Genomic DNA, 24,848 nt, shown 5'->3' with positions numbered 1-24,848 from the left:
AGAAGGCTTACCCAGTGCCAGCCAAAGAGCCATCTTGATGGAAGGCAATGTCATACACACCCATGCTGTGGCCTTCCTGATGCAGGATCTCCTCTTGAGCCTCCAAATCCCATAAGCGCCATGAGCGGTCATAGCTACAAAAAAAATCAAACCAACAATTAGCCAGCAGATATTCAACTCCTACAATGTGTAAAGTACTATAAACATTTGTAGCTTATATTATGCTTCTGATGAGGCGCCTGGGTGGCTCGGACGATTAAGCGTCTGCCTTCAACTCAGGTCATGATCCCAGGGTCCTGGGATTGAGCCCTACATCGGGCTCCCCGCTCCAAGGGGAGCTTGCTTCTCCCTCTCCCTCTGCCTGCCGCTCCCCCTGCTTGTGCTCGCTCTGTCAAATAAATAAATAAAAACTTAAAAAAAAATTATGCTTCTGAAACTATTCATACAACCATATTAACAAATTCTTTTCTGGCATAAAAAAATACCTCAACAACTAAGCACATCTGTCTTGAGTGCTACCTGGAAAACCATGGACTTCCTATAAATTTATTTCAGCAGCTATTTTAAGAATACAATTCTCTAAGAATGACCCAGCAAAGACTGTTGCCTTCTTTCTTTCTCAATTCCACTGATAAGTCCCTTCCCTCACTGAGTATTTGTTGGGCCTTCAAACTGGATGTTGGGGATACAAAAATCAGTCATGAGCAAATAGATCAATGCAAGAGATGAAAGAGTATAGGAAGAGACCCACACATTTTTGGTCAAATTATTTTCAATGAGGCCACTAAAGCAATTTCAACAGGGAAAACAAAGTCTCTTCAATAACCAGTGGTAGAGAGATGCCTAGCTGGCTCAGCTGGTGGAGCACGCGACTCATCTCAAGGTCGTGAGTTTGAGCTCCATGTTGGGTGTAGAGATTACTTAAATAAATAAAATTTACGTTTTATTTATTTATTTATTTATTTATTTAAAGAGGAAAAAGTATGGGGGGAGGGAGAGAAATTTTTTTTTTTTAAGGTTTATTTGAGAGAGAGAACACAACAGGAGAGGGAGAGATAAACTCCAGCACACTCCTCCATGAGCCTGACTCGGGGCTCAATCCCATAACCCCAAGATCACAACCTGAGCCAAAACCAAGAGTCGGACACTCAACCAACTGCACCGCCCAGGGGCCCAGAGAGAGAATCTTCAGCAAACTCCACACTGAGCATGGAGCCCGTTATGGGGCTCAATCTCATGACCCTGAGATCATGACCTGAGCTAAAATCAAGAGTCAGATGCTCAACTGACCGAGCCACCCAGGCATCCCTTAAATAAAAACTTAAAAAAAAAACAAAACAAAAAAACCCCCACCTCAATAAACCTCAAATAAACAAATAAATACATGGTGGTAGAACTGTGTGTGAAAATAAAAAAAAAAAAACCTCAATAAAAAAAAATAGGTAAAGCATCCGGACACTGCACAAAAGAAGATTTACAAATGGTTAACGGTCAATTGAGCAGAGGATAAAATAATACCAAGAGAGTCTTTTTTTTTTATTAAATTTTTTTTTTATAGATTTTATTTATTTATTTGAGAGAGAGAATGAGATAGAGAGAGAGCACGAGAGGGAAGAGGGTCAGAGGGAGAAGCAGACTCCCTGCTGAGCAGGGAGCCCGATGCGGGACTCGATCCCGGGACTCCAGGATCATGACCTGAGCCGAAGGCAGTCGCTTAACCAACTGAGCCACCCAGGCGCCCAATACCAAGAGAGTCTTAAGAGTAATAAAAATTGAAACTATGAAATTTCACTATGCACTTGATACAATAAGCAAAATGATAAAACTGACACCACCAAATGCTGGTATGGATGTGAAGCAAGCAGAATTCTGGGAATGTAAAACTTACAACCAATCTGAAAAACCATATGGAAGTTTTAAAAAAGTTAAAAATACATTTACTCTATGACTTAGCAACTGCATTCCTGGGTATTCATTCAAGAGAAAGTAAAGAAAAACATGTCTGCAAAAAGCATCGTACAAGGGGCGCCCAGGTGGCTCAGTCGTTAAGCATCTGCCTTCAGCTCAGGTCATGATCCCAGGGTCCTGGGATCGAGCCCTGCATCGGGCTCCCTGCTCAGCGGAGAGCCTGCTTCTCCCTCTCCCACTCCCCCTGCTTGTGTTCCCTCTCTCGTTGTGTCTCTGCAAATAAATAAATAATCTTAAAAAAAAAAAAAAAAAGCATTGTACAAGAGTATTTCTAGCGCCTTTACTCTGACTGACCCAAACCTGGAAACAGCCCAAATGTCTATCAAAGGAGAATGGATGAACTGTGGCAGAGCCATACAATTGAATACTCCTCAGCAATAAAAAGGAACTACTGATACATGCAACAACATAAATGAACCCATTTTTTTTTTTTTTTTTCCAGAGAGAGGGGGAAAGACAGAGAGTGTTAGAGAGAATATCTCAGGCAGGCTCCACATCCAGCATGGCGCCTGATGCGGGGCTCAGTCTTATGACCTTGAGATCATGACCTGAGCCAAAAGGAAGAGTCAGATGCTCAACGGACTGAGCCACCCAGGTGCCCCTGAATGAATCTTAAAAACATTATGCTGAGCAAAAAAAGGCACAAACAAGTTCACACAGTATGAACAGACAGAATTAATTTACAGTGATAGAAATCATATCAGTGGTTGCTCTGAAAGGGGGAGTCCCCTGTGAAGGGGCATGAGGCATGAGGGAACATTCCAGGGTGATGGAAATATTCTATTGATAGGGATGTGGCTTATATGAGTGTACGCATTTGAATTGTACACTGAAATCTATTCCACTGCATGTAAATTATATCTCAGTTAAAGAGTTCTTTAACAGGGTGCCTGCGTGGCTCAGTCAGTTAAGCATCTGACTCTTGATTCCTGCTCAGGTGACGATCTCAGGGTCTTGAGATCAGGCCCCGCATTGGGCTCCGCACTCAGCAGCAAGTCTGCTTGTCCCTCTCCCTCTGCTCCTTCCCCCACCTGCGCTCTCTAAGTACAATCTTAAAAAAAAAAAAAAATTCTTGGGGCACCTGGGTGGCTCAGTTCGTTAAGAGTCTGCCTTCAGTTCAGGTCATGATCCCAGCGTTCTGGGATCGAGCCCCAGGTCAGGCCCCCCGCTCAGTGGGGAGTCTGCTTCTCACTCTCCCTCTGCCTCTCCCCTTGCTCATGCTCTCTTCTCTCAAATAAATAAACTCTTTTAACACCAACAACAAAAAATCTTTAACAGCTTCTGGCCTTAATGAGCTTACAGAACTGGAAAGGGAGACCAATTCGTTTTATTTTTTTTAAGATTTTTAAGTAATCTCTACACCCAAGGTGGGCCTTGAACTTAACAACTCCAAGATCAAGAGCTGCATGCTCTATCGAATGAACCAGCCAGGTGCCCCAGAAAGGGAGACCAACTTGTAAGCAGAGAGATTACAATACAATGTGCAGTGGAAAAAAAACAAAAACCAAAAAACCCACAAACCACCACTAGTATTGGTCAAGAAAGAGAAGAGTGAAAATTCTCGTTTTTTGGCAATTAGTAACTGAAATTTCAGATTAACTGCAGTTTAAAAGCAAATACAGTTGGCTCAAACTTTATCATATACTCTCTTCTGATTCTGATTCATTGCAGCCCAAGAAAATCCTACTTGAAGATTTCTGTTCTTAAAATTTCCTTGGCAGTTAGTCATAAGGTTTAACAAGATGCCACAGGCCTGTATGGATAGAACAATAAGAGGATGGCTTACCAGGTGGTGCCCAAGAAACGCCCCGATGGATGCCACATTACACGGGCCACACGCACTGTATGGCCTTCAATATCCGCCACTGGTTCATCACTGAAAAAGAACCAAACAGAAAGGAGTAAACTATTTTATAGTCATAAATATTCACTGAATTTATTAACTATTGTGACAGACGCACCCATTCTGTAGGATTTAAGAGGCCAAATCCTAACTAAACTCACTGTTAAAAATGCAGGGTTAACAACAATTTATGTTACTTCCCAAAGTCTTAAAAGATTTGGGACTATTTTATGCGCTCACAGGGCAAAACTGCCCACAGCACTTCAAAACACACCACCTTGCTATATCTCAATTCAGTATGTTAATCAACGCTTAATGCTATTATCATTTAGGATTAGAGAAAAATAAAAGATAATTCAGCCTGACAAGCAAAACAGTCTCTTTACACCAAAGGAGTGCTGAGATTCTAGAAAGAAAACATATTTTAATAGGGATGTGAAGTTACAGAAATCAAATAGTTTTGGTACAAGTGGATTACAGATAAATTTGTCTCAAACTTTAGCTTGTTGAAGGATGCACACGAAAAAAGGAACTCCTAAATAGAGGTTTAGTTTCCTTTGGTGGCCATTAAATTCTATTCCCCAGCAACCACAGAAAAAATAATTGAAACACCAGCGAAAGGAAGTAAACACGAACCCTAAAGAGGGCAATTAAAAAGGGAACTTTGTCAATGTGCATACACAGAGCTAATCAAAGCCCTAGGGGAACAAATATTGCTAAGTGATACCAAAGCCAATTAAAACTTGCTGTGCTCAGAGGTAAGACGCTGTCTGGCAGAGTACAGACTTTAATTAGCTCTGTACAAAAACCTGGCAGAAAAGTCACATGTGCTTTCCCAAAGAAAGAAACTAAGCAACTGAATTCAGATTTCTTTTAGCCAACAAAGAGCTTTCACAAATTTCCTGGAAAACAATAATCATAAACACATTAAAAAACCCCAAACTGCTGTAATGGGAAAATATGTTCTAGGTAAAGGAGGAAGCTGTTCGGAGGAGACAACACATCCTTAGCAACATTGCCTCAGAACTTCACTGTCCTCTCCCCTGTGGCCATTTGCTAGGAGCCAATGTGCTGCCAAGAATGTTATCTCTACTCAATCTACCAACTAGGGCTTTTCTCCAAGTCAGTATATTGCACAGGAAGTGTAAATAGATCTTTTCAGAATAACTGGACCGGGAAAACAATGGTTACTATGTTAGAGGCAAAAATCAAGGTCCAAAGTTAAAAAATAAGAAAAATCTGACATAACTCCTCTGTTGAGAAAAGGTTGAAGAAAGAAATCCTACATTCTATGGTCACACCAAGTTCCCTTGAGACCATCTCTGGGGTTAGATGCCAGATTCTCAGGTCCCAAAGGACGAACCAAGCAACGCTTTAGTGACTGCAGTATGGGCAGAATAATCATGTTCACCTGTCAAGGCTCCAAAGCTTCACAGAACCATCAGCAGCACAAGAGGCCAGATTGACATCTTTCTGGTCCAAGGAGACAGTGGATTTTGGATGGAATACAATTGCTCCTACATTTGTGTTATGGCCTGAAGGAGTGTAAGAAATCAAAGTTAAAGGTTTCCCACCCCTTACAATTTATGTGCAACACAGACTATGATGAATTAACACAATATACATTAGGAAACGTGGACAGATAGGGTATTGAAGTGACTGCTGAACTATTAAAAAAAAACTATTTTAAATTAATATTTAAATTACATTAAAAAGAGCAAAACACAAACAACCTTTACTTTTTTTGGTTCAGAAATTGCACAATGCCAGAATGGGGCTGGACATGAGAGAAAAGTGATTTGTGTATAAACTCATTGTCTTCCAGCCTTGTGGTGAGAACCAAACCACGACAATTCAAATCAAGAATTAATCTTGTGTGGGGAACCTGGGTGGTTCAGTTGGTTAAGCATCTGCCTTTGGCTCAGGTTATGATCCTAGAGTTCCAGGATCAAGCCCTGCATTGGGCTCCCTGCTCAGCAGGGAGTCCGCTTCTCCCTCTGCCCTTCACCCCGCTCGTGCTCTCTCTCTCCCTCAAATAAATAAAATCTTTAAAAACAAAACAAAAGAAGAAGAATTAATCTTGTGTGTACTGGGTCTGAGTGTCAGGCAGGTTAGTAGAGTTTTGCTGTTTGACAGGGTTCACACTGGGAAAACGAGATTTATTATTTATTTATTTGTGAGTAAAGCAATAGAAGTTTATTAAGTGAAGATACAGAAAAAGCTCTCAAGAGTGAGAGGGGTCCCGACAGGGTTGCCCACAAGTGAGATTTAAACAAGATTCTAACTCACCTCGGAGAGTGTGAAGGAGGTTGCAATCGGGAACAGACCAGAGCTTGCAAAGCCCACTCCTATCAAATACAAAGGAAAGCATCTAAGCCAGGGTTGGTCTGGGAAGGAAAAGGTACCTTGGTAACATTCCTAAAGGACAATCTCTTCTCACCCCCAATAAACTTTACAGTGGTACACAGAAAAAGAAAACTAAAGGGCTTACAATTTGATGGTTTATAGAAGAAAGCTACACCCACGTCTCATGCAACCAGATGCCTCTACAGGACTACAGTTAATATAGTACGAGTTGCTATTCTCCCTAACGTTTGGATTGACTGGTGAAAGAAGGTAGGACGAATTAAACTATCCAAGAATAATATTATCTCCTTAAATAGGAATTCCATTTTGCTGCTTACAAAGTACTTAAATTTTTTTTAAAAAGACTTATTTCAGAAAATTTCCAACAAACTACTTTTATATCTAACAATTCAAATGATCCTTATAGTAGACCTGGGAGGTAAATATGTAGGAATAACCATTTCTACTTATAAGGAAGATAGCTGAGGCTTGCAGAGGTGGAGGAATTTGAGTAGGTCGTTGGCTTTCTCCTGAACCAATCTCAATTTCGACCCAGTCAAGTAGTTCCTGTGCATACAACATAAAGAAGCTTCCCTTGTCACTAGATGGCCATGTCCCACAAAAATAACCAAATAGAGCAAAACAACAAAATTATCACATCCTAAGAGCTTTCTGCATATGTGGTGGTAACTAGAAAAGAAAAAAAAAGATAAAAACAACAATTCATGCTTACTGAGTCCTTACCACATAGCATGCACTATTAAGGCAAAATGGTTTACAACATTATCTCACCCTACTTTACAGATAAGGAAACTGAAGCTTACAGAGTATCTTGTCTCGGTTACCTAACTAAAAAAGAAAAGCCGTACTGAGGTGTGGAAACTGGTCAGTCAATAAACTATGTATCTGCTCCAAAATGCTAGTGTCCAGAACATGACCGACATGTCATGGATCTCTGGGGTCCCTTTTGAATAGAAAGAACTGCTAAGCACAGACTATCTTGTATAATATAACGGGTGTATAATAACTGGCATCTCTAGTTTGGTGTGATCATGAGAAGCAGAGAAAGGACACAGAAATGAGCATCCAAGACAAAAGCTGGGTTTTTTTTCCCTTGAACCTGTCCTCCACTTAGGAAAAATATCACTGTAAAAACAAGACTTACCAACAAGCTGTGGCCAGCATTTTGGAATTAGGACTAAAGTGGCAGTAGGAGATAGGCCGATCATCCCCAATCTGACTACAGAAATTATTCAAAGACTTAAAAATAGGAAAAAAAGGACAAACAGTAATCATTAATAGGCTAATCCCAAAGAGACCCAACCTTCTAGTTTTAGCCCACCCCCCAAGACTCTTCTATACTTTTTTTTTTTTTTAAAGACTTTATTCATCTGGCAGAGAGAGAGACAGCGAGAGAGGGAACACAAGCAGGGGGAGTGGGAGAGGGAGAAGCAGGCTTCCCACTGAGCAGGGAGCCCGATGCGGGGCTCGATCCCGGGGTCCTGGGATCATGACCTGAGCCGAAGGCAGACGCTTAACGACTGAGCCACCCAGGCACCCCTATACTTCTCTTGTTGTTCAGAGACACTTATGTTCATGAATGGAACTCCAGCATGCTGTCTTTTACACTAGTAGTATCATTACTTTTGCTGTCAGCTCAACGTACACAGGACAGCCATGGAGAGAGCTAAAGTACAGCTTTGACATATTAAAAGTGAATTAAAAAGCAGAACCAAAGGCCTCTGCTGAGTACCAACCACAGTAGGTTCCTGCCACCCTAACTGATGGCTCTTCCCAAACAGCAAGTGTAAGCAGGGAGGGATAATCATAGCTGCCTTTACCTTCCAAGAGGCAGGCCAAAGTAGGAAATCTAATGAATACTTAAGAGCCTTTACTATATTGGACAATCACTGAGAGCATCTTACCCGGAGAGATTTATGCAGCTCTTGCATCTGGGACGTCCTGGTTGTCTCAGGAATCTCTTTATGGAGACGAGCCTCTTCCAAGCGTTTCATTGCCCTGTGACACAGATGATTACCATGAGCAAACAGGTTGAGAAAAAGGTCCACACAAGTATCCCTACCACTCAATTTTCATTTAACCAGTCTTTCTAAAACAGATCCTCAGTCCTTGAGAGAAAACAAGAAAAAAATATGCTTCTTTCTCCTTCTAGAGGCTCTCTTTACCTGGGCAGTGAATAATTAGCAATCCATAGTCTAGCGACCTTCAGGCTATTTGGTCCTTCATGGTACCAGGTTTGCTGATACTGAAAGTGAAATTAAGAGCAGAAACGTTATGTCTGAAGCATTCCTGCCCCTCTCATAGCTGTCAATCCTCTATTGTAACCGCCCAGAAAAAAAGGTGAATTAGTTCAGTAATAGGATGAAATCAGGCATGTGTGCTTTCTACTGTGTTTTTATGAACTCTTATTGGATGGCTTCCTGTTCCTTGTTAAAAGTTACACCAGGAATGCTATGTTTTTTTTCCTGAATGGGAAAACCACTTACCTTCACTTATACCTACATAGGAACCATAAACTCTTCCCAACAACTATTCCTGAATGGTGGAATCCTCAAACACATTCCCTTCCCCTTGGCAAAGCAAAACCCAACAACAGAAAATGAGAGAACTAACCCCTCATTTCCTTCACTTTCATACTGTGAAACCAAAGACATATTTTACCTCTTCTTTGGACTTCTTAGATTTCTCATCATCTTTTTTGGTCTTTTTTAAGGCATCAGTACCAACCACTGAGAGGATATTTCTTAACCTGTAACAAAAAAGATTAGAATTTAAATGGAGTTGAGATGAGACTGTGAAAAGTGTGTCTATGGTGAGACACAACAAAAGTCCTATTCTCTCACCATTTAAATGCCAAGCAACCTTCTTTAAGGGTCAAGTTGTCATGCCTAAACTCCCAGTGTGATTTCTTTTTAAAATTTCTTTCTTTTTTCTTTTTTTTTTTTAAGTAACCTCTACACTCAGTGTGAGGCTGGAACTCACAACCCTAAGATCAAGCGTCATATGTTCTAACTGAACCAGCCAGGTGCACCTCCAGTGTGATTTCATTCACCCAGTGTTATTTGAAGATTCCCTAATTAGAACTATAAGCAATTACCCTATTCAATTTAGAGTCAACTAGCCCCAGTAATACTACCACCTGGTCTGTGAATACAGCCTATCTTTGTTCAATGCCACAATGTGCTGGATACTGACTGAGGTGCTAAGTGTACGAAAATGACTAAGAAGCAGTTCTTGATCCCAAGTAGCATAATCCTGGTAGCGGGGAGGAGGGCGGTGGAGAAGTTGGGTGGACAGAAAGTACCAGGGAACCACAATACATTATACTAAGTATTATGACAATGGTACGTACTGGGCGCTAAGGGGGAACATAAAAGAAATACCTAACCTAGGCTTGCAGGGAGGACCAGGGAAGGTTTCACAGAGGAGGTGTTTCCTAAACTGAGTCCTCATTTAGTAAGGTCGATAGGTGAAGAATGGAGGACAGCTGAAGCAGAGGGTTCAACAAATGTAAAGATCTGAAAGTAAGAAAAGCATGGTGAGCTTGGAATCACAAATATTTCAGTGTGGCTGGAGCCTGGAGCACCAGAGAAGGGCCGGTGATTTAAGTAGGGGCCAGGTCATAAAGAGTAGTAGTAGTAGTAGTAAGGAGGGTTTACATTTGAGAAAGATTCCCTGGGGAAGTAGAGAGAATGGACTGAAGAGGGAATAATAAAAGTAGGGAAGTCAGCCTACTATTTAGGAATCGTCTCTTTTTTTTTTAAGATTTATTTATTTATTTGAGAGAAAGAGACACAGCGAGAGAGGGAACACAAGCAGGGGAAGTGGGAGACGGAGAAGCAGACTCCCCACTGAGCAGGGAGCCTGATGCGGGGCTCGATCCCAGGACCCTGGGATCATGACCTGAGCCGAAGGCAGACGCTTAATGACTGAGCCACCCAAGCGCCCGGAATCCTCTGACTCTTAATGGTGGACCGAATTAAGACAGTGGCAGGAGGGACTCAAGACATTCATCTAAGGGTCACAATAATAAGACAGACTTTGCTGTTGGTTGGAAGACAAATAATAAATAACAATAAAAGCATACCCTTTGAAAATGCTATTAAGGAAGTAAAATACCTGATAGACAATAATGGAGGGGCCTACTTTATAAGGGGTCAGGTGATAAAAAAGTCTTCTTTGGTGGTATTTATGCTGAAACCAAAAGAACAAAAAGGCTTTAAAAGGCAAGAGAGGGGAACAAAAAGAGAAAAAAATTAAGGGGAAAAAAACAGAGAAAGAGTTTTACTATTCCAGAAAGACCGTTAAGGGTACTAAGTCTAATGAACTGGGAAAGAGTGACATAAAAGGTTGAAGAGCATGATCAACAGTTTTTTACTCTATGTTTAATAAGAAGACACTGATGGATTTTAAGCAAGCAATTAACACAACATGTTTGGGGCTATTACAACAAGCTAGGTGTGAAAGCAATTAAGGCAGAGAAAAGAGGACACACCAGAGGTACATTTCGGTACAAATCTAGAAACAGATTTTGCTGATTACAAAGGAGGTGAGGCAATGAAACCTGTGAATGGCAGTGTTATTTGCAAGGAGAATAGAAGGTGGGAAACAGATGAATGGTAGTGTTACTTGCAAGAATAGAAGGTGGGAAACAGATGAGTTCAATCTAGACATGTCCAGTTTGAAGTACCTACAGAATAGGCCACAGAGATCTGGGAGTCAACAGAATATACACAGTAAATGATGCCATGGGAGTGGATCTGATTGCCCAGGATGAGTGCGGAATAAGGGCAAAAACTGCAATTTATATAAAGGTTGGGCAGGGGAAAAACAGGGCTCAGAATTAGCCAGAGAAATAGGAGGGAAATTAAAACTTGGTTTCATGAAAGGGAGTGTTTTCAAGGAGGGAGTGACAGGGCCATTCTTAGTAAAGAGGAGTTAGTGATCTTAATAAAGAGCAATTTCGATGTGGCAGTGGTCAGTTTGCAGCAGGCTGAAGAGCAAATGAGGGGTAAGGGCCCGAAGACAGTCAAGGCACTAAGTGAGGAGTAGATGAGCCTCAAAGAAAAGGGGACCATGGTGGGAGGGGCAGGCTGTCATTCATGTTTCAGAGGGGCTCGTCATGCCCAGGGCTCATGGGTCACTGTTCTCCAAGTGCCAGAGGTAGGCAGACAGTGGCATGGAGTACCTCCTCCAACACTATGCTCTGGTGGAGAAAGCACTGACCTGTCCACTCCCCAAGTTCCACTCTTCTGAAGTACCTTTTGCACCCCACCCCTATTAGGACAACCAGTCCCCTCCCATCTGGGAGCCCCTTTTTCTTTCTGTCCTTTAGCCCTTCCTGCCACCCAGCCACTGCCCAGGGGTGCCTCCTCCTCTCCTACCCTCCCCACCCTTGTGGCCAGCCAGGCTGGGTAAGATACTAGCTTGGTACAGTGGTTTTTTTTCTTGTAATTTAAACAGGCCCAGCATTACTGGTTCTACTTAATGGACATGAGATATGGTAGAGGTTTTAAAGTGATTAAATGTGCAGACTATGCAAATAAGGAAAAAAAATGATGAAAGGGAGAGATGGGCCAGTGGACAGAAAGACAAAGGAGGTCCTCATCACTGTGTATGACTACCCTGTCACTAAGAGACTCTGAAACCATAAAATCACAAGAGGAGTATCATCTGAGGAAAGTGCCCCTTTTCAATAATCCCAAATACTTATTATGTTTTATGACACTGACAAGGCGAACGTGTGTGTTGTCTAAATTTTCAAAGTTCGACAACACATATTTACTCAACTCACAATTCCATATTGGGGAGAGAGGGTTCTCATGTTAACACCCTATTCATAGTTTATAAAGAAAAATTAGTAGTGGAATAAAAAATTGGTCTACTCAGATCACGGGCTAAACTATATAAAAACAACTTAGTAAGATATTCTATTAACATTACCTGAGACATTCTATTAAAGTTTTAGCTACAAGTATCAATAGAAATTTGAAAGTAGAACCTTGTGATTAAAAAAGAGATCAAATATTTAGAAAAGACACCTTTCTCTTCTTTCAGCAGGACCCTCTCCAAAAAGTGTGATGGGCTCCCCCAAGGCTCTAAGGCAAGCCTTGACCTCTGAGTCATCAGTGGAAACATTGATTTGCCGGGCTCGCTTTCTTCTCTCAAACTCGGCTAACACTTCGGCCTGTCGTTCACTGATGTGCTCCTCAATTTCAAACACCTCTCCTATAAAAAGAACAGGCAATATCAGCATAATCACCAGATCTTCTTCAAATAGGGGGAAAAATAATTTCTTACAATTCCAATCTGCGTATCCTCTGGGAACTAGTCCATTATATACTTCATAGTTTACTGTTTCTCAGTTTATAAAATTGTGCCAAACACAAAAAACTAAATTACATAGCTTTAAAAGGCAGGAAAACTGCACATCCTACTTTTTTTTTTTATTTTGAAGATTCTGAGAGAGAGCACGCACGAGTGGGGGGAAGAGCGGAGGGAGAAGCAGACTCCCCACTGAGCAGGGAGCCCCATGCAGCGCTCAGATCCCATGACCCTGAGATCATGATCCGAGCCAAAATCAAGAGTCAGATGCTTAACTGAGCCACGCAGGTGCCCCCATGCCATCTTATTCTGACAACCTTACACCTATATAAACACATAACTTAGATGAGATGAGAAAGTAAGAGTATGAAGCACCTTCAGCAAATGAATTAAGTGGACACCTATCCAGAAGATAAAATAGATACATTATTTTAACACTTGCCAAAGCTATTCTCTAAAACAGTCCCAGTCTGTGGACATCTACAAATGTAACTAATAAACTGGAGATAATTTCCATGAAAATGCTATCCCTTGACTATAGGCTTTCTTTTTTTATGTTCAGTTAGCCAACATATACTACATCATTAGTTTTTGATGTAGTGTTAAACGATTCATTAATTGCATATAACACCCAGTGCTCATCACAACACCTGCCCTCCTCCCATCACCCAGTTACCCCGTCCCCCCACCCCTCCCTTCTGTAACCCTCAGTTTGTTTCCCAGAGTCTCTCATGGTTTGTCTCCTCCTCTGATTTCTTCCCATTCAGTTTTCCCTCCCTTTCCGTGGTCCTCTGCAATTCCTTATGTTCCACATATGAGTGAAACCATATAATTGTCTTTCTCTGCTTGACTTATTTCACTTAGCATAATCCCCTCCAGTTCCATCCATGTCTTGACTAAAGGCTTTTTGAATAATCTAGCAGGTTTTTAAAAAATTTTTAAATATATAATTTTTTTTTTTAAGATTTTATTTATTTGACAGAGAGACACAGAGAGAGAGGGAACAAAAGCAGGGGGAGTGGGAAAGGGAGAAGCAGGCCTCCTGCGGAGCAGGAAGCCCAATGTGGGGCTTGATCCCAGGACCCTGAGATCATGACCTGAGCCGAAGGCAGACGCTTAACTGACTGAGCCACCCAGGTGCCCCCCAAATTTTTAAATATATATATATGTATTTTTTTAAACATTTTTTTAAATTTATTCATTTGAGACAGAGATAGAGAGAGAGAGAGACACAGAGAGAGAGCGAGCATGAGCAGGGAGAGAGGCAGAGGGAGAAGCAGGATCCCTGTTGAGGCAGGAGCCCGATGTGGGGCTCAATCCCAGGACCCTGGGATCATGACCTGAGCCGAAGGCAGACGCTTAACCATCTGAGCCACCCAGGTGCCCCTTTAAATATATTTTTTAAAGATTTTATTTATTTGACAGAGAGAGAGAGTACAAGCAGGGGGAGTGGCAGACAGAAGGCGAGGGAGAAGCAGGCTCCTGCTGAGCAGAGCGCCTGATGGGGGGCTCGATCCCAGAACACTGGGATCATGACCTGAGCTGAAGGCAGTTGCTTAACCGACTGAGCCACCCAGGCGCCCCCTCTAGCAGTTAGTTTTAAAACCCACACTGAATACAAGGATTTTTTAATTTTATTTACTTTTTATTTTTTTATTGTTTAAAGATTTTATTTATTTGAATGAGAGAGACACAGGGAGAGGAAACACAAGCAGGGGGAGTGGGAGAGGGAGAAGCAGGCTTCCTGCAGAGCAGGGAGCCTGAAGCAGGGCTTGATCCCAGGACCCTGGGATCATGACCTGAGCCAAAGGCAGACAGACGCTTAACGACTGAGCCACCCAGGCGCCCCTATTTTATTTATTTTTAAGATTTTATTTATTTATTTGACTGAGAGAGAGAAGACAGCGAGAGAGGGAACACAAACAGGGGGAGTGGGAAAGGGAGAATTAGGCTTCCTGCTGTGCAAAGAGCCCTGCAGGCTCGATCCCAGGATCCTGGGATCATGACCTGAGCCGAAGGCGGATGCTTAATGACTGAGCCACCCAGACACCCTGGATTTTTTTTTTTAAAGCAGGCTCCACACCCAGCGTGAGCCCAATGTGGGGCTTGAACTCACACCCCTGACATCAAGACCTGAGCTGAAATCAAGGGTCAGATGCTTAATTGACTGAGCCACCCAAGCACCCCTGAATACAGGATTTTGATGAAAAAGTGAGAATTACAGTGGTGATGCAACCTAAAATAGTCTAAACAGTTAAAAAAGTCATTAAAGTGCATGTATATAGAAAAGAAAATGTGTGGGAGGATCAATGAGAAACTTAAGTCCTTTCTGTAGAGAAGTCTATTCATTTTATAGCCTCTGTACTGTTTGAATTTCTTATGACAAACATGTACAACTTTAGAGATGATCTCAGGTTACAAGATCAAGCCTCACACTGGGCTCCATGCTGAGCGTGGAGCTTGCTTGGGGTTTTCTCTCTCCCTCTCTCTCTGTTTCCCCCTCCCCGCCACATGCACACGTGCGGCTGCGTGCTCTCTCTCTCTAAATAAATAAAGATATAGAGGACCATTAGTTATTGACGTGGAAAGCTATCCTCAACAGTGTATCAGTGAAAAATGCAAATTATAAAACAATTTGTATACGTTTCATTTGTGAAAAAAATGACAAATTTTTACAGCTTTATTAAATTGGAAAGATGTATAGCCAATTAAGGATTACAGGATTTTCTACTTTACACATTTCTACACTTTGGTTTTTAAGATTTTATTTATCTGAGAGAGAGAGAGAGAGCGTGCACGCATGCACGTGCACAGAGGGAGAGGGAGAGGGAGAAGCAGACTCCCTGATGAATGGAGAGCCCAATGTGGGCTTGATCCCAGGACCCCGAGATCATGACCTGAGACGAAGGCAGACACTTAACCGACTGAGCCACCCAAGTGCCCTAACGCTTTCTTTCAAAATAAAAATATTACTTTTATGATTTAAAACAGGTATTTCATTTAGCGTGAAAAACTGGAAAACTAAAAAGGAGAGAATGTTACAAACCATAGTAGCTTCAAACCAATGCCAGAACTATACTAGATCTCTGGAAGACAAATGGCATCAACTTGAATCCAAATACACACTGAATAAATTCCTCGTAAGATCACTAACAATTCAATAGAAGAAAAATTGTATAAAAGGTTTTAAGAGAAAGGCTCTTTGGATGATGCTAACCAGGGTAGGCAAAGGATGGCTTTACCTAAATCCAAGTTTAATTGAAATTTTTGACTATAATACAAAGACAAAGAGAGACTCACTATTTGCATCTTACCAGAGGTTATGTTAATATTTCCTGCTTCAATTCCAGCTTTAAGTCCTTCTTTTCCCAAAATCCCAGACTCTCCTTTGGCCAGACGCTCCCTCTCCTTCTCTTCCAAACTTCCGTAATAGATGTGTGGTTTCTTCACAACAGGAGCAACTAAGTCATCAGGTGCCTTAGTTTTGGCTGCCTGATAAATCGAAGACATGGATTAACCTGAGGCTTAATCTCAGTCATTTATTAGGCTTCCCCAAAGGATGGAGCTCATCCTGAGCTTCAATCCTACTTCTTCCCCAAAGGAAAGGACAAGTTGGCCACCAGTTAAGATATCTCCACTGATTGGGGGCGGGGGTGTGTGTGTCTCTCAATTACTTAGGTTTTGCAGATAGGAAAAAGCTAATAAAACTAGTTAATTACTCTTGGTAATTTTTTTTTTTTATCAAAGATTTGCTTTGGAACATACTTACATCGTTTCGTTGCAATCTCTTCTTGGGTCTTATGAAACTTCCAAGGCTACTGCTCATCACAGGGGAAACATCAAGGATCACAAATAACCAACGTAATATTGAGGGGAACTAGTTCGTTATTGGTCTACACGTTTCATAAACGTATTCAGACGTAAGGCAATATATATGAAGTTAGGAGGCCTTACTACAAAATTAAGAAATCTGACGTAGACATATCTGAGCCAAGATACTACTCCCTTCCAGAGCTCCGTTTTTGGACCAGTTGGAAGAGGTATTTACAGTTTGGGGCTGTAGTGAGAGGTGCAAATGAACTAAAACACAGGAACGCACGTACGAATCAGGAAAACGCTGCTCCTCTAAGACAGGACCGAGTCTCGCAGCCTTTCACCTCAGTCCTCCACCACCTTAGCCCGTTCCCGAGCGGCCCCATCTCAGAGTAACCACTTCCCCAACCCCTTCCGCGTTCCTCGCCAGAGTGAGCTGAGATCCGTACCGTGGAGGCGCCTCGTGAGGTAGCCATGCTGAGCTCCGAGCCGCGAAGCCCCAGCGAAAGCCGAACTCTTCGTTTCAGAGGGTCCACCGCGCGCCCCGCAAAGCGGAACTACGTCACTGACCGGAAGTGGGCCGAGGGCCGATGCCGCGTCCTGGGTGGCGTGGAGCATGATGGGAGTTGTAGTACGGAAGAGTCGTGGCGCGAAGAGTAGCGTGAACCGTGGAGCCTCTGAGAAAAGCACGCGGAAGACGAGGTTCTGCAGGAGAGAATCTCAGAGCAGTCTGGGAAGTGTAGTCCAGTTCGCTTAGCAGAAGATTCGCGGTGGGCGCCGGGGTTCCGGCAAAACGCTGAGCAGGCTTCAAAAGAGGTAGGTTCGTCGAGTCGCGCGGCCTGGGGCTGAACTCCGGAGCAAATGGAGGGCTTCCGAGGCCTGACGTCGCTCCTGGCCCTCCGAGAGGCTTCAGTCGTGCTGGAGCGGAGGGCCATGTTGCCATGGAAACCCTCGCTCTGGACCCGGGAGTGCCACTCTGGAGCAGCGGAGGGAGTGCTGTTCTCCTCTGCTGTCGGGAAGTTTTCCCAAGGGCCTTCTGAGCTGGGTGAATTTTTGGGGATTTGGGCATTGGCGACAGATTAAGCTCGAAGAGCCCTCTAGCGCCAAAGTAAAATAAAGACCCGAAGGAGGAGCCGTGGCCTTGTTTTGTTGTTTGTGTTCAGCAGGGTCTTTGTATCTGATTCAGAGTGAGAAGATGCCTGTGAAGGCGTCAGGTAAAGTGCACGCTGGCAACTCTGCGTGGCCCTGTGTTCCGCTGGGGGCTGGGGCAGCGGAGATGAACAGACGAGGACTTTGTCCCCGTGTCGGGGGTGGAGATGCTTAAAATACTGGTGTTCCTCGAGCTGGACAGAGCCGCCCCTAACCTCACCAAGGACAATTACAGTAATAATAACTATTATTTATTGGGCGTTTACCAAATGCCAAATTATGTTCCAGAAGCTTACACTGCCTTACCTCGTTCAATCTATGCAACAGAGTACAGAACACGAGGAAACTAAAGTCTAGTGAAAGATGAAGCTAATTGTCCAAGATCAGTGGCGTGTGGGATTAGAATCTCCGTCCTCTGCCCTTTTTCTTGAGCGAGAACTTTTGCCCTTTACTCTGTACTACCTCCTAGTGGCGAGCTTTACACAGTTTGCAGAAAACTAAAGAAAATACAAGAAAATGTACAGCAGAGCTTTTTTCTTTTAAATATTCTTTCCTCCCTACTCTCCCTTGGAACTTTGGCTTCCTCTACCATTTGTTTACATGGCTTTAAGATAGTATCTGATTGATTGATTTATTTTAGGTTTTTTTTTTAAAGATTTTATTTTTACGTCTACAACCAACGTTGGGCTGGAACTCACAACCGGGAAATAAAGAGTCCCATGCTCCACCGACTGAGCCAGCCAGGCACCCCAAGATAATATCTGAAACAATATAAAACAATATGAAATGTAATGTGCCACTGTTTGTGTTGAGAATATCACCTGTTCTGTTCCAAGCTTCACAGAAGGATATGTTTCTTCTTTTGTATACTTAACAGTCTCTAGCTACATCCTAAATAGATGTAATAATAATTTATACCTGTATGTACTTTTTTTTGTTAAAGATTTTATTTATTTATTTAAAAGAGAGTGGGCTCGTGCATGTGCGCATGGGCCAGGGTAGGGGCAGAGAAGCAGACTCCCCGCTGAGCAGGGAGCCCCACGTGGGACTGGATCCCAGGACTCCATCTCAGGACTCTGGGATCATGACCTGAGCCAAAGGCAGGCACCGAACCAACTGAACCTTCCAGGCGTCCCCCTTTTTTTTTTAAAGTAGCCTCCACACCCAATATGGGGCTTGAACCCATGACACTGAGATCAAGAGTCTGATGCACTATTGACTGAGCCAACCTGGCACCCCTATAGCTGTACATACTTTAAAGGAGCTTTCATTTACATCATTCTTATTTAATCTTCACCATGTATAAGTTTTATAGGAGGCTGACATTTATTAACCAAACTGAAGCGTTTCAACTTCATTTATAAAATAGAGGTAATTTTGCCAGCATCACAGGGTTTTTGTGTTCAAATAAAAATGTGAAGAATGGGAATGGAAAAGTGTAGGACAGTGCTCAAGAAAAGTTCATTTAACTTTATTTGGGTTTCTCAGTTTATTCAACAACACATGTACTGAGTGGTTATTATTGATACACTCTGCTGGATGCTATGGAGAATATAAAGATGATGCCATTAACAGGTATTAAACTGACTCAGGGAGTTTCATTGTCTTTAAAAAAAATTGTTTTTTGTTAGCATAAGCATTAGCTTGGGCTTTCAGCCTCAGGATTGTTCTTTTGAGCCTCTTTGTGTTCTTGTTCTCTCTACCTTACTCCCCTTTCTCTGTCTGCCCTTCACAAGTCAGCTAAGACATTTCCTCCAGAAAGCCTTCCATGTCCCTGTTTACGCCACACTCCACCCAGACTGGATTGGGTGCCTGTGTGATGCCATTGCATTGTCCTCCATCAGAGTCCTTATTAGAATGTGTTGCAATTTTTTGTTTATGTGTTTGTTTTCCCCACAGGCTGTGACTATGCCTTTTAACTCTGGAGAGGGAGCATAAGAAGTGTTTGTTTAATGAATGAATGACCTATCCATTTAGGACCTGTTTAGACCCTGCGGATAACCCTGTGAGTTGGTGAGTTATACGGAGTTTTCATGAGATTTAGTAAGCTGATTTTAGTATTCAGGAGTGATAACAAATTGTCACAGTTCTTATGCAGAGTTGATCAAATTTAATGGCTTATGTACTCTCCCAGTAATTATACTGAATTAAGATATGTTATTTTAACTTTATTCTCTGTGCTAGAGTATTTCCTTGAATGTGACTTCAGTATAAGATTAAAGTGATTGTTGCTTAGTATCTATCCTCTTTTTTAGGCAGCTTGCTCTTTTTTTTCTTGAAGACTTTTTTTTTTTTGGAATTCCGGAGTTATGGATCTTCATCATGTAATAATCATACATCTGATGACTTAGAAGTCTATGTGTGAACCCAAATGAGTCTTTTGTATCACCATTCCTTTAACATGCATGCTGACAAATTGATCTTGTATTTGTAGCTGAGATTCATCCCCTCCAGTTTTTCCTCCTCTGCTATTTCTAACAGCTGATAGTTCATTGGGTCTGGCCCTCAGTGTTGATCTCAGTATGCTGCGGCGAAAACCAACCCGCCTGGAGCTGAAGCTTGATGACATTGAGGAGTTTGAGAGCATTCGAAAGGACTTGGAGGTAAGAGTACAACTTTCGAATCCTTAGGGATATTTAAAACAATAACTTTAACTTTTGAACTCCAGACTCTTACCAACAGCTTATTTGAAACCTCTATTTGGATGCTGGAAGGCATCTCAAACTTAATGTGTCAGTTTCCTGTGGCTTGCCATAACAAATTACCACAAACTTGGTGGTTTAAAAAAACAGAAATGTATTCTTTTACCATTCTGTAGGCCAGAAATCTGAAATCAGTATCACTGGTCCCAAATCAAGGTGTCAGCAGGACCACGGTCCCTCCAGAGGCTGTAGAGGAGAATCTGTTCCTTGACTCTTTCAGCTTCTGGTGACCACTGGCATTCCTTGATTTGTGGCCACATCGCTCCAATCTCTGTGTCCGTGATCACATTGCTTTCTCCTGTTGTGTCTGTGAAATCTCCCTTTGCCTTCTCTTACAAGGATACCATGGGATGGCATTTTAGGGACCGCCCATGTAATCCAGGATAGTGTCTCCATCTCAAGATCCTTATCACATCTGCAAAGACCCTTTTCCATATAAGGCAACATTTAGAGGTTCAGGGATTTGGACCTGAGAGCCGTGGGAGTCACTGTTCCTGCACTTAACATGTTAAACAAAAGACCTCTTGATTTCTTCCTCAAGCCAGTTTCAGGTGTTCCCTATGTCAGTATCTCTGTAGCTACTTGAGCCAGAAACCTAGGAGTCACTCTTGAGTTCTCCCTTTTCTTTACCCTTTGGATTCACCCCGTGCATCTCCATGGTTACTACCTTAGTCCAAGTGACCATCACCCCTCTCTCTACAATCTCAGTTGTGTCCTCAGTGGTCTTCCTACTTCCATTTTTATCTCGTTAATCTATTCTATGTCAGGTTTCTAGAATGATCTTTAAAAATTTTCAGATCATGTCATTCCCCTGGAACTCAATGGTTTCTTGCACTTAGAATAAAATCTTAGTTTCTTACCATGGCCTCCAAATTTTGTATGTTCTGGCTCCTCAGGTTTCAGCTCCTGCCATTCTTTGCCCTGGCTTCTGTACCCCAGGCACATTGGCTTTCTTTCATTTCCTTGAACACGGCAAGCTGTTTATCGTGTATGGCCTTTGTACATGTTATTTTCCTCTTCCTCTGTCTTCATGTCTGTTGAAATGTTGCTTCTTTAGTCTGAGAGGCTGCTTCTGACCCTATTCAAGTTAGGGGTGTCATTCCCATCCATGCTGTCCCTCCTTAGGGTCTCTCAAAGCACTTCATTTTTTTTTTTATTTTTTAATTGTTAGGTTAATCGCGCCATACATTACATCATTAGTTTTGGATGTAGTGTTCCATGATTCATTGTTTGCGTATAACACCCAGTGCTCCACGCAGAACGTGCCCTCTTTAATACCCATCACCAGGCTAACCCATCCCCCCACCCCCTCCCCTCTAGAACCCTCAGTTTGTTTCTCAGAGTCCATCGTCTCTCTTGGTTGGTTCAAAGCACTTTATTTTATTTTTTTTTAAGTAATAATCTATGCCCACTGTGGGTCTTGAACTCACAATACCAAGCTCAAGAATCACATGCTCTACCAGCTAAGCTAGCCAGGTGCCCCAGAGCACTTTATCCTTTTATTTTATAGCATTTATTATAATTTACAATGATTTGTTTATTGTAGCATTTACATTAGGAACCTTGATTGTAGATATCATGTTTGTCTTCTCCACTGGTGAGCTCCCAGCATTTGGGAAGGAGCTCATCCCTGCATCATGGTGGGAGCTCAATATGTACTTTTTTTTAAAGATTATTTATTTATTTATTTGAGAGTGAGACAGAGGGAGCACAAGTGGGGATTGGAGCAGAGGGAGAGGAAGGAGAGTCAGACTCCCTGCTGAGTGTGGAGCCCAACGTGGCGCTCGATCCCAGGACTGTGAGATCATGACCTGAGCGAAAAGCAGATGCTTAACTGAGCTACTCAGGCACCCGATCAATATGTATTTTTAAGTGTAGCTTATCCCACAGTATTAAATGATGTCCATTAATAAGACTTAAATTCTTCAATGGCTCTGAGAATAAAGTCTAGATTCCTTAGGATGGCATACAAGGTTCTTTGTGGCCTAGTCCTTGCTCATTTATCTTTATCTTTACTTTATCTTCCACTGTCAAGTTATCTTTAACTTTGATCTTGGTGCCTCTGCACACTTGGTTGCCTTCCATAGAAAAGTCCTTTCAGTATGATTTAAAATTTAGCTGTAATGAGTCTCATAAAATGTTGGCATACTGGACTTTGATTCTGCAGAATCAGCTCACTATTGAGTTAGTGTTTCTGCAAAAGGCAATTATCCAATGGGTTTGACCTGTTTTAGAGCAGCTTAGGGAGGGATAGATTTGCCCTAAACTAAAATAAAATGAAACCAGTAGAAACTGGTATTTCATTTGATACTGAAACGAGTTTAACTATATTTTGATGACTCTGGATTCTGAAACATTCAGTAGTTGTTCATGGTGGGAAGCCTTTTAAATGATTCCATACCATTTGGACATTCTCAGTTTCTCATGGCTTATAAAATGATAGTATCCTTTGCCTCTAAACCTGTTTTCACTGAGCTATTTGTAATGTTACTTATTGGTAGTGTAGACTAGAGAGTAACTCAGAAAGGTCATTTTATGCACACATACACATAAAGTAATACCTTATTTGATTTAGTATGGTACTGTGACGTTGGCATTTAATGCTGAGTTCATTAGTAAGTGGTGAAGAATGGTGGCGATTCCAGTGGTTAGAGTAGTTCTTCCAAGGAACGCTAGATAAAACATTTGTTCACTGTCTCAGAGAATATTATTATCTAATATCTTTTGGTCAGGTAGTAGTAGTTATGGGATAAGTGTTAATCTCTCTTTTCGAAAATATCAAACTGAGGGGTGCCTGGCTGGCTCAGTTGGTGGATTGTGCAACTCTTGATCTTGAGGTTGTGAGTTCAAGCCCCACGTTGGGTGTAGAGATTACTTAAAAATAAAATCTTAAAAAAAATGATCAAACTGAGATACTGACTTGGTGAATTCTGCAGTCACTTGTGACTTAAGAGCCAAACTTTTTTTTTTTAAGATTTAATTAATTTATTTATTTGAGAGAGTGTGTGAGCAGACTCTGTGGGGAGCAGAAGGAGGGGGAAAGAATCTCAAGCAGACTCTGTGCTGAGCATGGAGCCCCATGCAGGGCCGGATCTCACAACCCTGAGATCATGACCTGAGCTGAAATCAAGAGGTGGATGCCCAACTGACTGAGCTACCCAGGTGCCCCAAGAGCCAAACCTTTTACCTGAAAACAAAACGAAACCTCAAAATTCAGGTCTTTTGATAAGATAGCACCAAACCTTATATTCCTGTGTTACATTTAATTTCATGGTGTCAGTGAAGTTGTTAATTTCTGGTGGTTACTGCTTTATCAGTCCCTTAATTTTTCCATCTATTCTCTTGAATAATACATTTACTGAAACACCGTTTTCTGGGTGCCTGGCTGGTGCAGTCGGTAGAGCATGGGACTCTTGATCTTGGGGTTGTGGGTTTGAGCCCCATGTTGGGTGTAGAGATTACTTAAAATCTTAAAAGAAATAAAAGAAACGCCCTTCTCTTTCCCCTGTCTGCCAACTTATTTATCTTTTTTTCTATCTTTTTTATTGAGAAATAACTGACATATACCACTGTGTAAGTTTAAGGCATAGAGCATGATGGTGTAATTTACATATATTGTGAAATGATGACCACGGTAGTTTCAGCTAACATCCATCTTCTCGTGTGTATATATATATATATTTAAAGATTTTATTTATTTATTTGAGAGAGAGAGAATGAGAGAGAGAGAGAGAGAGAGCACATGAGAGGGGGTGGGGTCAGAGGGCGAAGCCGACTCCCTGCTGAGCAGGGAGCCCGATGCGGGACTCCAGGATTGTGACCTGAGCCGAAGGAACTCACTTAACCCACTGAGCCACCCTGGCGCCCTTCTCATATATTACTTATCTTTCTAATTGCAGCTTCCTGCTCTGAAGCTCTGCCACAGCACACCCAACTCCTTACCTCTTCATGTCTCTCTAGCCGTGTGGACTTTCCTGTCAGAGCTGTGATCACCCTATGTTGTCATTGTCTCTTGACCTATTTCCTTGTTAGACTGTGACATCCTGGAGGGTAGGGGTTCTATCTTTTCTCGCTATGTCCCTGTATCCCCGCTTGTACCCTTACTATCCATTTAAACCTAGGATTTCAGCTTATCGTTCTGTAGGCCCTAACCCTAGCCTTCACCCTATGCCTGGTGCATGGCAGGTGCCAAATAAATGTTTGCTAATGGAAAGAACATTGTCTTAATCCTAAGACTTTTATACTTCCAGACCCGTAAGAAACAAAAGGAAGAAGTGGACGTCGTAGGAATCAGTGACGGAGAAGGTGCCATTGGGCTCAGCAGTGACCCCAAGAGCCGGGAACAAATGATTAATGATCGAATTGGTTATAAACCCCAACCCAAGCCCAATAATCGTTCATCTCAATTTGGAAGTTTCGAATTTTAGAGGCAGATTATCTGGCATGCCAGAGCCCTGGAATGGAGTAAAATGCTGGCAGAAGTACAAACAAGATTTAGAGAATTGAGTGCTTGCAGTCAAGCAGAATGTTTTACCTCCTGCAGAGAAACACTTCTGCATGAGATTACTGATGCTTAACTTTTGCTCTAAGTGGAAATCTAAACTCTAGTTTGTCTCTGGAAAATTTGACTCTATAAAACTTGTCTGATTTTTGTTTTTAAAAATAAATATATTTTTGGAAAA

General features: G+C 42.1%; 2 protein-coding genes across 8 annotated transcripts in view; one reads left to right on the top strand and one right to left on the bottom strand.

The window, feature by feature from the left end:
* The window catches only part of PRPF4 (pre-mRNA splicing tri-snRNP complex factor PRPF4), a 48,657-nt gene extending 31,784 nt beyond the window's left edge, over positions 1-16,873 (bottom strand). For both annotated transcript variants that reach the window (XR_003610039.2, XM_028107624.2), the window contains exons 1-11: positions 16,765-16,873; positions 15,817-15,994; positions 12,220-12,406; positions 8,840-8,927; positions 8,344-8,423; positions 8,083-8,176; positions 7,323-7,417; positions 6,101-6,159; positions 5,223-5,346; positions 3,755-3,844; positions 12-134 (exon numbers count right to left, since the gene is read on the bottom strand). Coding sequence is in view for 1 of the 2 variants with exons in the window: in XM_028107624.2 (XP_027963425.1) it covers positions 12-134; positions 3,755-3,844; positions 5,223-5,346; positions 6,101-6,159; positions 7,323-7,417; positions 8,083-8,176; positions 8,344-8,423; positions 8,840-8,927; positions 12,220-12,406; positions 15,817-15,994; positions 16,765-16,791 (1,145 nt within the window). In the remaining variant the exon portion in view is untranslated. The remainder of the gene's footprint in view (positions 1-11; positions 135-3,754; positions 3,845-5,222; positions 5,347-6,100; positions 6,160-7,322; positions 7,418-8,082; positions 8,177-8,343; positions 8,424-8,839; positions 8,928-12,219; positions 12,407-15,816; positions 15,995-16,764) is intronic.
* An 82-nt stretch (positions 16,874-16,955) lies between these two features.
* CDC26 (cell division cycle 26) lies at positions 16,956-24,848 on the top strand. 6 transcript variants are annotated; one of them, XM_028107939.2, is made up of 4 exons: positions 16,956-17,131; positions 19,364-19,477; positions 19,974-20,067; positions 24,417-24,848. In XM_028107939.2, exons 2-4 carry the CDS (start codon positions 19,425-19,427, stop codon positions 24,591-24,593), a joined length of 324 nt encoding a protein of 107 aa, XP_027963740.1. In that variant the 5' UTR covers positions 16,956-17,131; positions 19,364-19,424; the 3' UTR covers positions 24,594-24,848. The 6 variants fall into 6 exon arrangements, with proteins under 6 accessions (XP_027963740.1, XP_027963741.1, XP_027963742.1 ...); XM_028107940.2 differs by lacking the exon at positions 16,956-17,131 and having other exon boundaries at positions 19,371-19,477; positions 19,946-20,067; XM_028107941.2 differs by lacking the exon at positions 16,956-17,131 and having other exon boundaries at positions 19,377-19,477; positions 19,899-20,067.

This window comes from Eumetopias jubatus, unplaced genomic scaffold (assembly GCF_037043125.1).
Source record: "Eumetopias jubatus isolate StellerSeaLion01/CBP00866 unplaced genomic scaffold, mEumJub1_p1.0 scaffold_15, whole genome shotgun sequence".
NCBI lineage: Eukaryota > Metazoa > Chordata > Mammalia > Carnivora > Otariidae > Eumetopias > Eumetopias jubatus.
This window is presented reverse-complemented; position numbering and strand designations above follow the sequence as displayed.